General features: G+C 34.4%; 3 protein-coding genes across 4 annotated transcripts in view; all 3 read right to left on the minus strand.

Moving 5' to 3' along the window:
- Nucleotides 1-3640, minus strand: part of LOC108580333 — a 4009-nt gene extending 369 nt beyond the window's left edge. Inside the window, exons 1-3 of the mRNA XM_017944061.1 lie at nucleotides 3339-3640; nucleotides 510-670; nucleotides 1-53 (exon numbers count right to left, since the gene is read on the minus strand). The exon at nucleotides 1-53 is cut by the window's left edge and continues 369 nt beyond it. Coding sequence (XP_017799550.1) covers nucleotides 1-53; nucleotides 510-670; nucleotides 3339-3640 — 516 coding nt within the window. The remainder of the gene's footprint in view (nucleotides 54-509; nucleotides 671-3338) is intronic.
- A 2506-nt stretch (nucleotides 3641-6146) lies between these two features.
- Nucleotides 6147-9424, minus strand: LOC108580332 (adenomatous polyposis coli protein-like). Its single transcript, XM_017944060.1, has 7 exons — nucleotides 8555-9424; nucleotides 8344-8488; nucleotides 8132-8283; nucleotides 7692-8022; nucleotides 7191-7626; nucleotides 6882-7133; nucleotides 6147-6825 (listed from the first exon to the last, which is right to left on the minus strand). Exons 1-7 carry the CDS (start codon nucleotides 9396-9398, stop codon nucleotides 6181-6183), a joined length of 2805 nt encoding a protein of 934 aa, XP_017799549.1. The 5' UTR covers nucleotides 9399-9424; the 3' UTR covers nucleotides 6147-6180.
- Nucleotides 9425-10464: 1040 nt separating this feature from the next.
- Nucleotides 10465-11204, minus strand: LOC108580366 (small nuclear ribonucleoprotein Sm D3). 2 transcript variants are annotated; one of them, XM_017944101.1, is made up of 3 exons: nucleotides 11189-11204; nucleotides 10743-11104; nucleotides 10465-10611 (listed from the first exon to the last, which is right to left on the minus strand). In XM_017944101.1, exons 2-3 carry the CDS (start codon nucleotides 11056-11058, stop codon nucleotides 10499-10501), a joined length of 429 nt encoding a protein of 142 aa, XP_017799590.1. In that variant the 5' UTR covers nucleotides 11059-11104; nucleotides 11189-11204; the 3' UTR covers nucleotides 10465-10498. The 2 variants fall into 2 exon arrangements, with proteins under 2 accessions (XP_017799590.1, XP_017799588.1); XM_017944099.1 differs by having other exon boundaries at nucleotides 10743-11198.
- Nucleotides 11205-14284: the final 3080 nt, after the last annotated feature.

A 14284-nucleotide genomic window follows, 5' to 3' on the forward strand; every position in this document is an offset into this window, starting at 1 on the left:
CATCAACAACGGGATCATGTGATTGTGTCTGCGACGGTTGTGACGCCTTCGACCTGATAACGATACTAGTGTCATTATTAGATTCCTGTGGCAGTATGTTGAGTATAAGATAGTAAATGGATCACTGATTGACTTTGATGGTATATTAATGGTTTTTTTTTTTTATTTTAAGATGGGAAATGGCGAAGATGGAATGGTTTAAAAAAGAAATGTCAGAATTTGGGAATTTCAAATTAAATCCAGGGCCGTCATATGTCACAGAGTTTGAAAATTTTTGAACAAGAATTGCAAAGATGAAGCGGCTGCTCCTTCACAATCTAACACTTTTGAGGATTTGGAATTTGGAATATACAATTTTTAAAAATTTGGAACTTTATAATTAAAAATTTTAAATGTTCAAAATTCAATCAATGGCTACGAAATGTCGTACAATGACCATTGAAAAATATTGACTGAAATCTGGTGTGAAATATGACAGCATAAAGCACGAAAAACCCACAGAGACACACCTTTGAATACATTATTATCTGCATCAGTCTCTGAACTGTCGACAGACGAAACAACATTATTGGCAAAATGGTCCACGTCCACTTTGACCACGTGGGTGCGTAGAACCCGTAAAAATCGTTTCACAATAGTAGCTGTCCAATTAGAGTCATTCTGTAGGTCGCTGAAACACACCAAAGAAGTAATTCAATTTTTTTAAAAGTAAAAATTTTTATTTCAATATTTTAAAAAATATTTCATAAAATAAACATACAATTAATTTCCACGGTACTTGGACAATAGAACGTTAAGTTAATCTGTAAGGAAACTGGAAAAACTCCCTTACATACGAGTTCCCAGTCACGAGAGATTGCGTGACTAGAAATTTGTCCGCGGAAAACGCTCCGGTTGCTCCATTAAAGTTCCGATATTTTTCCTGTTCGCAAGAAATAGAGCGAGACGAAATCGCAGGTACTTTGTACCTCCATAGATCTACACAATACCATTGTCCCCAACAGACGACAACTTAAAGCACTAGTACAATCGTAATAATTAATAAATATTTTCACGAAGAAAAAAAAACAACCACTAGTTAGAACAATTTTTTTTTCATTTAATTAAAATCACTTATACTTCTTATATTTCATTATTAATTATACCAATTATGTTCCAAATGTTAATTAAATTGTACATTAACGTAAATTCCACAATGAAAAACAATTCTTTTATTTTCAATATCATATTTATGCATTATAAAAGAGTAAAAATTACATGGAATAAATAACAATATTATTAATTACATCATTAAATTGTCTACTTAAGAGACAAAGAAACAGCAATTGCCTGTTGGTGTTTGTAGTAGAAATAATAATTGCTTAGTTATCTTAAATAATAGATATAGTAAATATATAGTAGCATAGTAGATTTAAGGCTTTCGCGGCCCGAAGCATAATTATTATTAAGGCTTTCGGGTGTAAGCCGTGTCCTTATGGAAAAAGTATTCCAACGTTTCATAAGCATTGCAGCTCACTTCATCAGGGTTCGTGAAACACACTGATAATGAACGTCGGAATACTTTTTCCATAAGGACACGACTTACACCCAAAAGCCTCAATAATAAATAGCATAGTATGTTACAGTAGAATAGTAAACGTGTAGTAATATAGTGAGCGCACAGTAGTACAGTAAGCGTATAGTAGTACCTGTATAGTATACGTGTAATTGTTACGTGACCGTCAGTCACGTAACGTATTATACAATATTATACAATTATAGTACAATGTATAACGTATAATAGATGATAAAAAGTTAAAGTTATAACACAGATGTTTTCACTCAAAATAACTATAACCATGGGAAAGTCGCACAAGCTCGTGAAATGTTTACCTTTTTTCAGTCGATTGCGATTCTAATTTATAGATAAATCTCGTCTGGTCATGAGGAGAAACTCTTGTAGTCTCACATGGACGACTTTCTATGGGGTTTGAGATTTATAACCCTTTTGACGCCTATTCTAATATTGACCAAGCTGCCGGATGAACGAAATAGGAGATGAGCTACGTTTTTCAATGAAACGAACTTCGACAACACGTCAAAGAATTTCTAGAGTGTTTCAGAGGGACAAATTTCGCATCAGAGTCAATTGTACTCTCCGGTGAACAACGCGCGCACATGTGAATCATTTATTTATGGTGATTTTTAATTGATTTAAACGAGCAAGTACCTTGCTGCTATTTTTATGCAAAAATTGCAGTTCTGATAGAAAATGTAGTATATTGGAACTTTAATAGTGGCTCTAAAATGTTAAGAAATTAAAATATTTGTTGTATTATTTGAGGAATTACTTATAGTCGAATATATTCACAAAAGTAGAGATATTGAAAAATTTCTTAAATTGCTACGATAGACTATTTTAACATACTTTGACATAAAATGATTTTAAAGTTTAAAATGTTGTGTAAAAAAAAGAATACTGTTTAATGGGACATTCAAATTACTCCGAAATAAATGTATCTAATAATAACGAAAGAGACGCTTCAAGTGCAAAAAGCGATACATCGTGAAAATGATCAATAAGAAAGTAACTCTCAAACCTTCGAAGATCTTTAAAGTGTAATGAAGGGCTTCACGCCCTAAAACTGCTTGTAACTTTTGTCGAACTTTCCCGAAACTTTTACCCGAGCATCGTTTGTATTTTTTAAATATTCAAAACATAGGTCCAGCGAACCTTCCATCAAACTTTTCTCCACTCTGATATCATAGACCTTTCACTTTTTATTCTTATTTCCTGTGAAGCTGAAAATGGAACCAGAGAATTCTGAAGTACGTTGTTAAATTATGTACTGCAAATTATTCTGCTTTAACTTGGGAATTCTTTCGTAAGAAGGTAATAATACCATTATTTTTGGTCAAACTATAATTGCATCTTTTCATAAGAATATTCCGAACAACTTTTTTCACGTTTTTCTTTAAGTTCGAAATTAAAATTCTATCTTACTTAAACTTTAATTAACATTGTTCTTCTCCTTCACAGGTCTCTGAACATTCAAATAAATGAATGTCAAAATATATTAAAATAATTTACTGTAGCAATTAAAACAAAACACCTCTACTTTCATTAAAGTATTCAACTATAGTAATTTCTCAAATAATACAAAAAATATTTTAATTCTTTAAAATTTTGAGGTCATTATTTTTGAGGTCACTTTAGCTTAAGGTAACACAGGTATTCAAATTGAATTAAACTTAACTTAACTCAAAACAAAACAAAACAAGTTCAATAAACTAAATCATAATTAAATCAAGTTGAGTCAAATTAAATGAACTTGAATCAAACTGTATTATCCATTCACCTTTCTGTATAATTGTCCGTAGAATTCACCTTGTCCCCCTGGAACCTCACCAGATCCAACCCATCAAAGATAGGTATGATGTCATCAGCTAGAAGAGAATCTAAGGCAGCCAACGCGTGCTCCTGCACGCACTTCCGAAAATTTTCCAGAAATTCATCCTGTCCAAAGTTGTTCCACGAGTCTAGCGGACAATTCTTGAGAATTGTATGCAGGCTTGTGTACCATTTCGACTTGCCGTCGCATCCAGCGTCACCGGCTGCGAGGAGCATGAGCGCGAACACGTAGAATACACGCCGGTGCATCTGCATTCAGATGGACATCCGGTCATAACATAATCAGCGATAAAACTTGTCACTCGAGACTTGACTAAGCTGAAAAGCTTTATTCCAATCAGTGTTCATATTGCTTCTATTATAACTACCATAAAAGTGCTTTTCGAAATGGCAAAATACATCAGGATAACGTTACAATTTTACTGACTACACATTTATCTATGGGTCAGTGTTGCTATTTATGCATCTCAAGAGATTCAACGATACTCTCGTGTATTTTGTATATTTTGATATGGTATAATTTAGTTATAATATTTAATTTTTATCTTATTTCTATGAACAATTTGTACTATTTAAAGATAAAAAAATTATAGAATATTCAATTTTTCAGACAATTTGAGCAATTTTGAAGGTACAGAGTAAAATGGTGAAAAGTGTACTACAAGCATCACAAGGGCCTCTGTGAATCATATTATGCGACACAAAATAAATTTCGATCGGTCCATTAGCAGAGAATAATTTAAGGTGATCACGTTACGTGGTTCACTCTACTTGCTTCTCTTGAAAATTACTTCTTTTTTTAATTCCAAAACCTCAAAAAAGCGCCTCAGTTAAGCTTCTTTGTCCACTGGATAATATTACCTCGAAACACGAGCACACCACTGGAGAGACGTTCTCCAAATCAATCGCGATTGACTGTAAACGTTCGATCGTAGCTATATGAAGATTTATACGTACAGGAAATAGGCTAAGATGTCGGCCAAGTGATCATTTAGATTCATCGAAGGGCAACAGGGTAGCGGTCAAAAGGCGGCGCTTTTTATGCTCTAGCAAGCCTGGTCTGTAATCATCAATGGACTCCAGTCGGATTGCATGACTGACACTCACCACTCGTCAGCCCATGAATTGTTCTTTCAACTGATCAGTAAAACTATGAACGCTGATTGAATCAAATCCACAACAAAAATGCACAATGAACAAAAATTTGTTTAGATATTAACAAAATAATTTGAAATTGAAAAGAAATTTGATCATATATTGCATATGAATCGTAACTGATAACTATTAGGTTATTCCATAAGTTCATGCTGAATTTTATCCCGAAATTTATGAAAAAAATATAAAAAAATAATAGTCGCATCGTTCCGCAACTTTTTTCCACTTTTTTGATAGAGCTATAATGTTTTGGATTTTCATTAAAATATTTTTCGTTTTCGAGACGAACTTATCAGATAGTGTAATACAAATAATTAAGAAATACCTATTTTATTAGTTTAAAGTATACTTTTATTTCGTCCATTTTTGTTTCCTTTTAATCTTAAATTGCAATAGAATAGCTATAAAGTAATATTTAAAAGAATATCTACATCCCAAATCTGTTAGTACCTGAAAAACTGCATTCTATGAATTACTGCACGAAGCACTATATGAATAGTTACAATTTTCTTCTCAAATGATGTACCTTCGGTGCATGTTGCATTTCCAGTCCGGAAATTAATGCTCAAGCGCAAAAATGGCTAACTATAAATTTGTATTCCACGACAAATTATAGTACGCGAATACTTTATAGCATAGATCTGCGAAGTTTGCGGTATATCTTCCTTTAAATGTTATATTGTGTAAGAGTAAGGAAATGGAAGAGGAAATAATACTAGTTTTTTCTTTTTCTTTTATTTACAGCTCACGTAAGATAAAGTTTCCAGATTTATTAATTGTCAATGCTATATATAATATAATGTTTAACAGTTAAAACTTCCAATCGCGAAATACGAAATACATCTGCCTTACGAAGTCGATTAACCTAACCTATACCTCTTAAACCGTTAGCTTCATCCTTCGCGACTAAAAAAAGCGCCTGTCTAGCGAAATAATAGAATTTCTTTCTCTTCTATCTATATATGTTTCTCGATTGACTGAAAAGGAGGAAATATATCACATACTGCAGTAAAAAAATAGCACAGAATTCATTAAAAATATAAGGTAAAATTGTATTTAATGTAAAAGTGTATAAATCATAGTAATAAATCACACTAGGCTATAAAAGAAACCGGTCCAACGATCCTTCAGCAAGATTATATTGCACGAAAATGCAAATCTCGTCTATATTCTACAAATTCAACATTCTAACCTCTAAAGAGACAGAGTAATGCTTCAAACCCTCGTTTCTCGAGAACTACCTCATATAAAAAATAAACAAGAACGAGAAAAAACGAGAAGTATCCTGCTATGAATATTTCATATAAAAAATAAACAAGGAACTGTTTATTTCTTATTTAATCTTGAGTTACCATACTCTTTGATGCATAAAATGTTAAAAAAGTCTTTCCACAGTAAGATTATCTCTTGACTTGAGATCGATGAATACACTGCGTAGAATTTTTCTGATAGCATGCAATAATTGATGGAACAAATATACTAAATTTCTGCTGGTCATAGCGCCATAATACTCTTATTGTACTTGTCCCACCAATTATACACTCTTGCTCACCATAAAAAAGTATTCAGTCTTTCGAAAAACAACACTCAGTCCCTGTTCTCCTTGCATCTTACAAATATACGACTCGTCATTGTCAGCTGCATATCGAATAATTGTCTTCAACTATGGTATCACGGTCTTCATGAGTGTTTCCCTCTGCATTCTTCACCCCTTTAAGACGATACTTATTTCTAGGCATGCCAGAGCTGATGCACAACTTGAGAAGAGCCCATTCCTCTTCACTGAGGGAGCTCACCGAGCTGTGTCTAGAAAGCACCACATTAGACTTTATAGTGCTTCGACAGGATTCATCATCATCATTGTCTGTACCATTAGAAATCGGGGACCTGCAATTTGGAATCTCAGAGCGAGAGACGCTCAGAATATTCTCGTTTATGCTATTATGCTCATGCTCTGGCTGGGAAAACTTTCTACTGTATGAAGCCAAGGAACTTGTCCTTTCATAAGCATGATGGATTCCGCCATTCTTGACAATATGCCTTCGATTCTCTTGGACCTTTGCAGAGTGATAGGTACAAGAGGAGGCTCCATGGAGATGTATATCATTCTCTACGGGTTTATGCGATGGTGGTTGCGTTTGCGCCAAAGTATTTCTGGTAAAATAAGGTTTATTCATATAAGAGGACGAACTACCACTGGCAGCGTTTCGAATTTTGGAATACTGTTCTGGTTGCTTCTTTGTGGAGACTAAGGATGTATTTGATGAAACATTCAATGCCTAAAAATAATTGTACTGAAGCAATAGAATACAATAATACAAAATTATATTCTTACCTTTGGCATACCAGACTTGATACACTCGCTGAGGATAGCTTCATCATCAGAGTGATTAGGGCTATCATCAGAGAGGTCATTCTCATGCTCTAAAGTGACACGAGACATAGGTTTACGAAGAATAGGGTTTTTATTGCCACTTTCTACAGGGGACGATGACGGAGTGCCACATATATTGAATCTTTGCGTTAGAATCTCCGTCTTTGGAACAAAGGGCATGCAAGTGGCTGGTGGTGGTGTTATCTGTCGAATCTGAAATGAAAGAAGCATAAGTCAGTACAGAAAATTTCTAATAATTTAATTAACTACCTTTGGTATTCCAGATTGAATACACTCATCCAGAATTTTCTCATCTTCCCTTGACAAGTTAGAACTCTCGTCTGAGAGATCATTTCTGTGACATTCAACTTCACTCGAAATCTTGATTTCCTCGATTCTCTCCACGTCTTCTTGGACGCTTGGCATGGACAAGGCTGAAAGATTTGACTGTGAACCCACTGGAGAGATATCAGCAGGTGTACCTTCTGTGCAGTATACATGCACAGTGTCTGGTGCAGCAACGACTTCTATTGCAGGTTTAGTTGGCTTGGACGTTGTCGCTGGAGTATCTACAGAAATGACAGTAACAGGAACTGAAGGTTCCAGTCTATTTAAGACAGGTGTTCTCTGACAGCGTGCCATCATGTTGGATGATTCAGGTTGCATGGATTTTTGGACAGTAGATGTTTTAAAAGATTGTCTATATCTAGAATATATTCACAAGAATTAATATCTTCAAAAAATTGTAGTTTTAAATAGGTATCAATATACCTATTATTTTGTATGCCCATGCTAATGCACGCTGCGAGCATATCTTCGTCATCCTCATCACCATCACTCACTTGTTCCTGATCTTTTTCAACTTCAACATTATTGGTCTTTTCCTCTACAGAATTTACTTTAATGTTTTTATCTAAGTCATTCGAGGTTTCCTTTAATTCGTTCTGAGGTTTGGGAGCGGTAGGGATCTTCACCTCGTCGTCAATAGTAAGGGAACTCAAACTGGTAGCTGTAGAAAATTTAATAGGAGTTGATTCCTCATTAAACGTAGCGATGTCGTCTTCGAAAACGCTAGTCCTTGGTGGATGACACTTAGAATATGCTGAAAAAAGACTATATAAGTTACTGAAATTGAAACATTTTTTAAATGAAAAATGTTATAATTTTCACTATTATTATCTCTTTCACTGACGATCAATAGCATTGCATACATAAATGTCGAACCGTCGGTCTTACTGCTTCTTCTGGGATTTTGCTTATGAAATCTGCGCATTGATTCTTGTGATTACGCGGACTTGGTGGAATAGTCTGTGTAGGTGAATCAGGTAATTCACTTGGAGACACAGCACCACTGGTTCTACGGCTATTTGAAATTGAATTAAATTTAATTGTCATTTATTCATTTTAAAAATCTCAAAATTACCTAAAATCACTGATAATAGAACTGCGATCGTCGTGTATAGAATGTTGTTCAAAGCCACTCAGTGAACTGAGGGAACTAGAAGGTGAGAACATTAAAGGAGTTTGTTCAGGATAGTAATCATGTCTGCTGAATGTAACCATTTTGCCTGAAACAATAAATACAATAAATACCAGCATGATGTTCTATAATACTCAGAAATATTTTAACAAACCTTCTTTGTCCACAACTCTAGAATTACTTTTCCCTTCTGTGGGGCTATCAGATCCATCTGGTATACGTGATACATTAACATTAGAATTAGCTACAGTACGATCAGCCTTCTCTGACACATTATCTATTTTGTCAGAAGAGTCTGTACAAGGTATTTTAGCAATAATCCCAGTAATATGGTTCCTCTGTGTTATTGCACTACCAAGGGAACTAGCATGGGAGAAGCCATCACTTGTCCCTGGTTGGTAATAGTTAAGCAATTTCTCAGGGGAAAGACAGGGAGGTTTACTTGTCTCTGAAGCTTTGGATGTTTCTAATTCCTTTTCAGCAAGAAGTGAACGGTCCTCATTGCAATGAAGAGACAATGTGCGTTCATAATTTATATCTTCCTTACGACCATGAACTTTTTTATTCAGCTTTTTCTGAGAATCCACAGGTTCCTTTGCATCTTCAAGACGCAAGTCAGACATAGAAGTTGCTGTTGAGAAATTAAAAGGTGTCTCATATGGGGTTCCTTCTGTACAGTACGTCTTCACAGTATCTTCCTGTACACTTCCTGGAAAATACTCAGGACTCTGTTTCTCATCCTCGGCATATCTTAAACTGTAATCTGTTGGTTGATCAAGATCAGTTTCAGCATAATCTCCAAACAAATCTACTTTCGAGTCGCGTTCTCCAAATTCCTTCTCACAAGATTGGTCAGTTCGAGGGGAATTTTCAATTGAGCGATTTTCCATTACCGTTTTTCTTTCACTGTATTTTTTACTATAATCTATCGGTTGTTCGGTCACTTCATCTTCGAACCTCTGCCCGGTACTTCTCTCCATAGTAATCAATTTTGTCATCCTATTTTTTCTATCGCAAATTTCCCCCCTTGTTGCATCCACGATTGTATCAATCGATTAGTAAAGAAATACAGAATTAAAATGCGAATAAGTACCGTCGAACTGCCTTTCCACAGGTTACTGGTTAATTATTGTAACCATTATCGGTTACACTCACATCAACTTTAATTACCTCGCACCATGTACCAAAGTAGATCGTAAGGTCGACATCCTGTCGTATTAAATGCCGAAGTGTCGATTGCAGCGCAATCTAGAGATGTTAGGAGAACTAAATAAATACACACAAAACTGTAATCTGCGTGATCATTTAATGAAAGATAAAAAAACTTGGATTTTTTGCAAGATAGCTACATTATATACGTGTATTATTCGGTAAATGTAAACAAAATGTATTTCGGAATAAAATTATGAAAATAATTATTTTTAAACATCATTAAAAATGTATTGGTTAATGTATGAAAACATCATAAGAAAATTTAGATAGCGGACGCGTTTTCGATTTCGATGCTTTTTAAATATGTTATAGAAATTAACATTTTGAACAACTTTTTCCTATACATGTAACCGCCGAATGATAGCTAATCCAAATAAAAGATAAGAGTTAGGTTTGGATTAGCATATTGTATCCAGTCGCCGGCAACCAGAAACTAACGCATACGCTGTTATAGACGCAAAATTATAGGTAGAATTCACCGTTTAGTAATGGTACTTTTTCAGGAATATCACAAAAACTAAGAGATTTCGACGGTTATATGCATAGGAAAAAGTTGCTCAAAATGTTGAGCTTTTCAATATATTTAAAAAACATCGGAATCGAAAACACGTCCGTTTTCTAAATAATTACCATTAATTTTTTCATTTATTTTGAGAAATATCATACAAAATAGTATAAAGTAAGATGAGAGAGGATTTTCTTAAAGAAAAAAATAAATGCAGTGCAAAATGTTCTCAAAAAGTACTCTATGGATTTATTTTAATACTTCTAAATTGAATCAGTTGAAATATAGACAAACATCTTTTACAAATATTGTAAAAAGAATAGTCACAGGCTGTGTTCAATGGCCTTCCTCTTATCGTAATGCTCCTTATTGTCATACAGTTTAACCTCTTCCTCTTCCTGCTTGAGATCCCCCAGGTTGATTCTGTTGATTTAGCCAAGGAGCAGAACCAGTGCCTCTGCCTCTTTGATTCTGACCTCTGCCTCTTCCACGAGCTAAAACAGGTTAACCAATCCATAATAAACAAATGAAACAATTAAATACTTGGTATAATATCGATAAAATGGTACATTTTATTGATCTTAACATGAATATTTCATAAGATTAAAACATCTCATAAATAAACCTTGAGCGCGTAAAATTGCAGATTTTCCTCTGCCAGCAGTTCCCGATCCTTTCCCTCCAGGTCTCTTAAACATTGGTGCATTCTTCAACATATCTGGTAATATAAGAAACCTGATTTTCGACCCTCTAATATAAACATTTTCTAATGGTGCCTCTCGACCGTCCCTATAAGTCACCGTGATATTTTGCATTTGACAGTTCATATTGTCCTCGGCTTCTATTAGTTTACCGCGGTACACTTCACCGGTGTTTGTTTCACAGGTTATGGTATGACCTTCCGCTTCGTGAAGTACTTTTATTGGTACCCCAATTGACATTTTGACCAATTTTTGCGATAACCCAAATAATCCGCTCGAATTTTACCTTAATTAATTTAAAAATCTGAGACTTTTTTGATTAGAAACCTTTAAAAATATAGAAAATTATAAACACACGCAATAACCTTACTTCCAATGTGTCTAAAACTTAAACATTACTCATTAAAAATAGAAATTAGAAGCGTTCAGGCTGATTTTATTAAAATAACGCAAAAAAACCAATCACTTCCATAACCTTATTTGGTGTTTTTTGATCATGAAAAAAACTCATACAGCTCTATTTTCTATTTTCAAATAATCGTATATTTATTGGTCATTATCTATAGAGTGCTACCAACTTTGTGATAACACATTTCAGAGTAATCGTACTCAAACTATAATTTTACACATAATTTGACTAAGAAGAAAATTATTTCATGCCTCCTACGTGCCTTATTGTCCTAAGATTGCATCACTTTCATTTTAATAGCTAATAATTCGCCCTAAAAAATTATTACTAATTTATTCGATTAGTAAGCTACACCAATCATCGATTTGATCGATCAGAAAAAAACATGGCGGACTCGTTTTTCAAACAATTCGATGCAACTTCGGGAAGCGAGGTCACGCCAAATAACTCTATCTGCCGTATTATTTTCAGGGCGGTAAATTTTTATATATTTTATCTGTTAAATATACATAAATATATAATCCACTATAATTGTAAACGGTCAAGAGAACCATCGGGAGAGAGATTGATGCACGATCAAGAGAGATTTATTGCAATTTCAAGGAGGTACGTGGAAACGAAAGTAGAGGGGTATGCACGGGGATTCATAAACATAGAAACGAATAATACATCAAGTTAATATTGTTTCTTTTTCTCCACCTACGAAAGAACCTAAGAGATATTATCTAAAAAGCGGTCTGTCAAAAGGATGGTAAAATCGAGATGATATTTAATATATTAAAGTCGACGTTACTTCTTCTCCTTTTAATCGCTTAAACATACTAATATCAATCATTTAGTAATTACAAGCATCGTTACGTCCTTAATATAGTGAGCCGAGCATGAATCACATCGCTGTTCTATCTGTCATTTACCCTTTTTTTGTTCTCGAAAATTACTTTCTTTTCCTTCCATTCACTCTACTCGTTCACACTTTCTGTCTCTCTCTGACGCTCTCTGTCTACGCACGTGTCCTTTCTGTCACTGCCGTGCGTATAGGCAAGATTCTAACTCTCGATATCGCGTTATATCTTAGAAAAATATGCTATGCCTAAAATAGGATGAAGGCCGAAAGGCAACCGTTTCGTCAATATTATTGATAATCGGTGTGCGTACCTCCTTTATACGTCACTTCAAATCTACCTGACGCTCTTTCTGTAAAAAAACTGCGCAACGAATTTCAAGTAAAGCAGGCTTTTTGTTTGACACAATTGATTTTTTTTTTCTGTCGCGAAAAATGTTAAATAATAATCGTATGATTTCAATACATGCATGTAATAATAATAACAATAACATTTTTAATCGTTTATTATTATTTTTAAAGGGATGTGAAACATGTAATTTCCCTTTGTAAATGGCATTACATCGAAACGATTTATCAATGTGATCGACCGAAGATAATGGAAATAAATTCGATATCCAAAGATTTCGCGCCATTTATAAAAAGAAAGATACCGTGAAGAAAGCAAAAACAACGAAATGTGTAGTGTCAACAAATGTGATTATCTTTATCTCTTGTTATATTGAAACAATACGATTTTTATTTATATAACATTTCTTTGTTTCTCATTACGACGATTACAAAAATTGAAAAATTGTGACGACCGATAAAGTCTCACTCTGTACAGATAATAATATGTTGTCCATAGCATTACTTATTTCAGTGTGTATGATGTGTGTTGCTATGTATGCACATGTACGTGTGTTGTTCTGTGAAAACACGGCAAATATAGAGTATATAGTAAAGTTCTATCATGAATAGAATCACTTCTCCAGATTTCTCCAAAAGTACACAATTATTCACTATATAAAATGAGGACCATCGATAACGTGGCACTGAAATTAAGAACAATTCATCACTTTATTCTATTTAACGTAATCAATACAAGGACTTCTTTCTCTTTGTATCTTAGAAGACGATCTCGTTTTCGCTATATCGACTGTCACGCGAAAGTTCAAAAGACGAAGGATCGATAATCGATTAGAAAAGAAAAGAAAAAAAAAGGAAAAACAATGAAACGCAAGTAATCTCGAAGACAGCAAACATGGTGATACGATACACAGTGCGGTATTTTCGTTTTGTCTCTCTCTCTCTTTCTCTCCTCTCCTCTCCTCCTCTCCCTTCCCGTCCTTCTCACATTCATACTCACTCGTTCTCTCTTCTTTCTCTCTATCGTTCTTTTAAAATCGCAAAAGACCCACAGTGACGACTATCGATTCTCGCACGCTCGGAAGAAGACAACGATACGTGGGAAAAGCAACTCTTGTTTAAAAAGAAAAGAACTCACGAAGCAATAAAGATTTCTTTTTTTTTTTTATACAACATACTCCGTGCAATAACAGTTTTTTTTGTCGTTTTCGTTTTTAGCATAGAAGCGACACAAAACTCAACAGCTACGGGAACTCCCCCCTCTCTCTTCCTCTTTCTTTGTCCTCTACACGAGCTAGCCTAAGAAGAGTCAAAAGAGACACGCTGAACAAAAAAACTGAAACTGTACTTTTTTTCGTGTTTTTCCTCGTTTCGTTAAAAAGTATATTGCAACACGGAAGAAAATGGTTAAAGACAGACAGACGGAGAATATTTCTGTTTCTTTGATCGATCCGTACAACAGGGCAATAATCGTCCCTTCGTCGAGGGGCCTCTCGTTCGTTACTGTGATTCTTTTTTCCCTTTGTTCACAGAATATATATCTGGCTGGCCGTTTTTGACGTTTCATCGTACAAAGTGTATTTTAGCACCAATATACATATAAAAATTATTATTTTGGTGGGAAAAAAAAAACCGACTGTGGACGAATCACATGACACAACCTCTACTAATTCTCCTAATTGAAAATCGTTTCAAGGAATTAGGCTAAAAAATATTTTACAGGTCAACAACCATACTTAAATGTATCGTTTAGTTTTAGTTTTTCTTCTTGCGGAGATTCGTGAACGCGTGGCGTAAATAATCAATGATTTGCAATATAGTTTGAAACATATTTTAATGAGGAATAATGCTTGGTTATATTCACGTGA

Source organism: Habropoda laboriosa, unplaced genomic scaffold (assembly GCF_001263275.1).
Source record: "Habropoda laboriosa isolate 0110345459 unplaced genomic scaffold, ASM126327v1 scaffold9, whole genome shotgun sequence".
Taxonomy (NCBI): Eukaryota; Metazoa; Arthropoda; class Insecta; order Hymenoptera; family Apidae; genus Habropoda; species Habropoda laboriosa.

Bases quoted from the DNA above. Each gene is read 5' to 3' on its own strand.
- LOC108580332 (XM_017944060.1), bottom strand. From the start codon at position 9,398: ATGACAAAATTGATTACTATGGAGAGAAGTACCGGGCAGAGGTTCGAA. The intron at 8,489-8,554 runs GTTTGTTAAAAT...TTATTGTTTCAG, and splicing joins TAGAGTTGTGGACAAAGAAG to GCAAAATGGTTACATTCAGC. The intron at 8,284-8,343 runs GTAATTTTGAGA...AATTTCAAATAG, and splicing joins TCTATTATCAGTGATTTTAG to CCGTAGAACCAGTGGTGCTG.
- LOC108580366 (XM_017944101.1), bottom strand. From the start codon at position 11,058: ATGTCAATTGGGGTACCAATAAAAGTACTTCACGAAGCGGAAGGTCAT. The intron at 10,612-10,742 runs GTTTATTTATGA...AACCTGTTTTAG, and splicing joins TGCAATTTTACGCGCTCAAG to CTCGTGGAAGAGGCAGAGGT.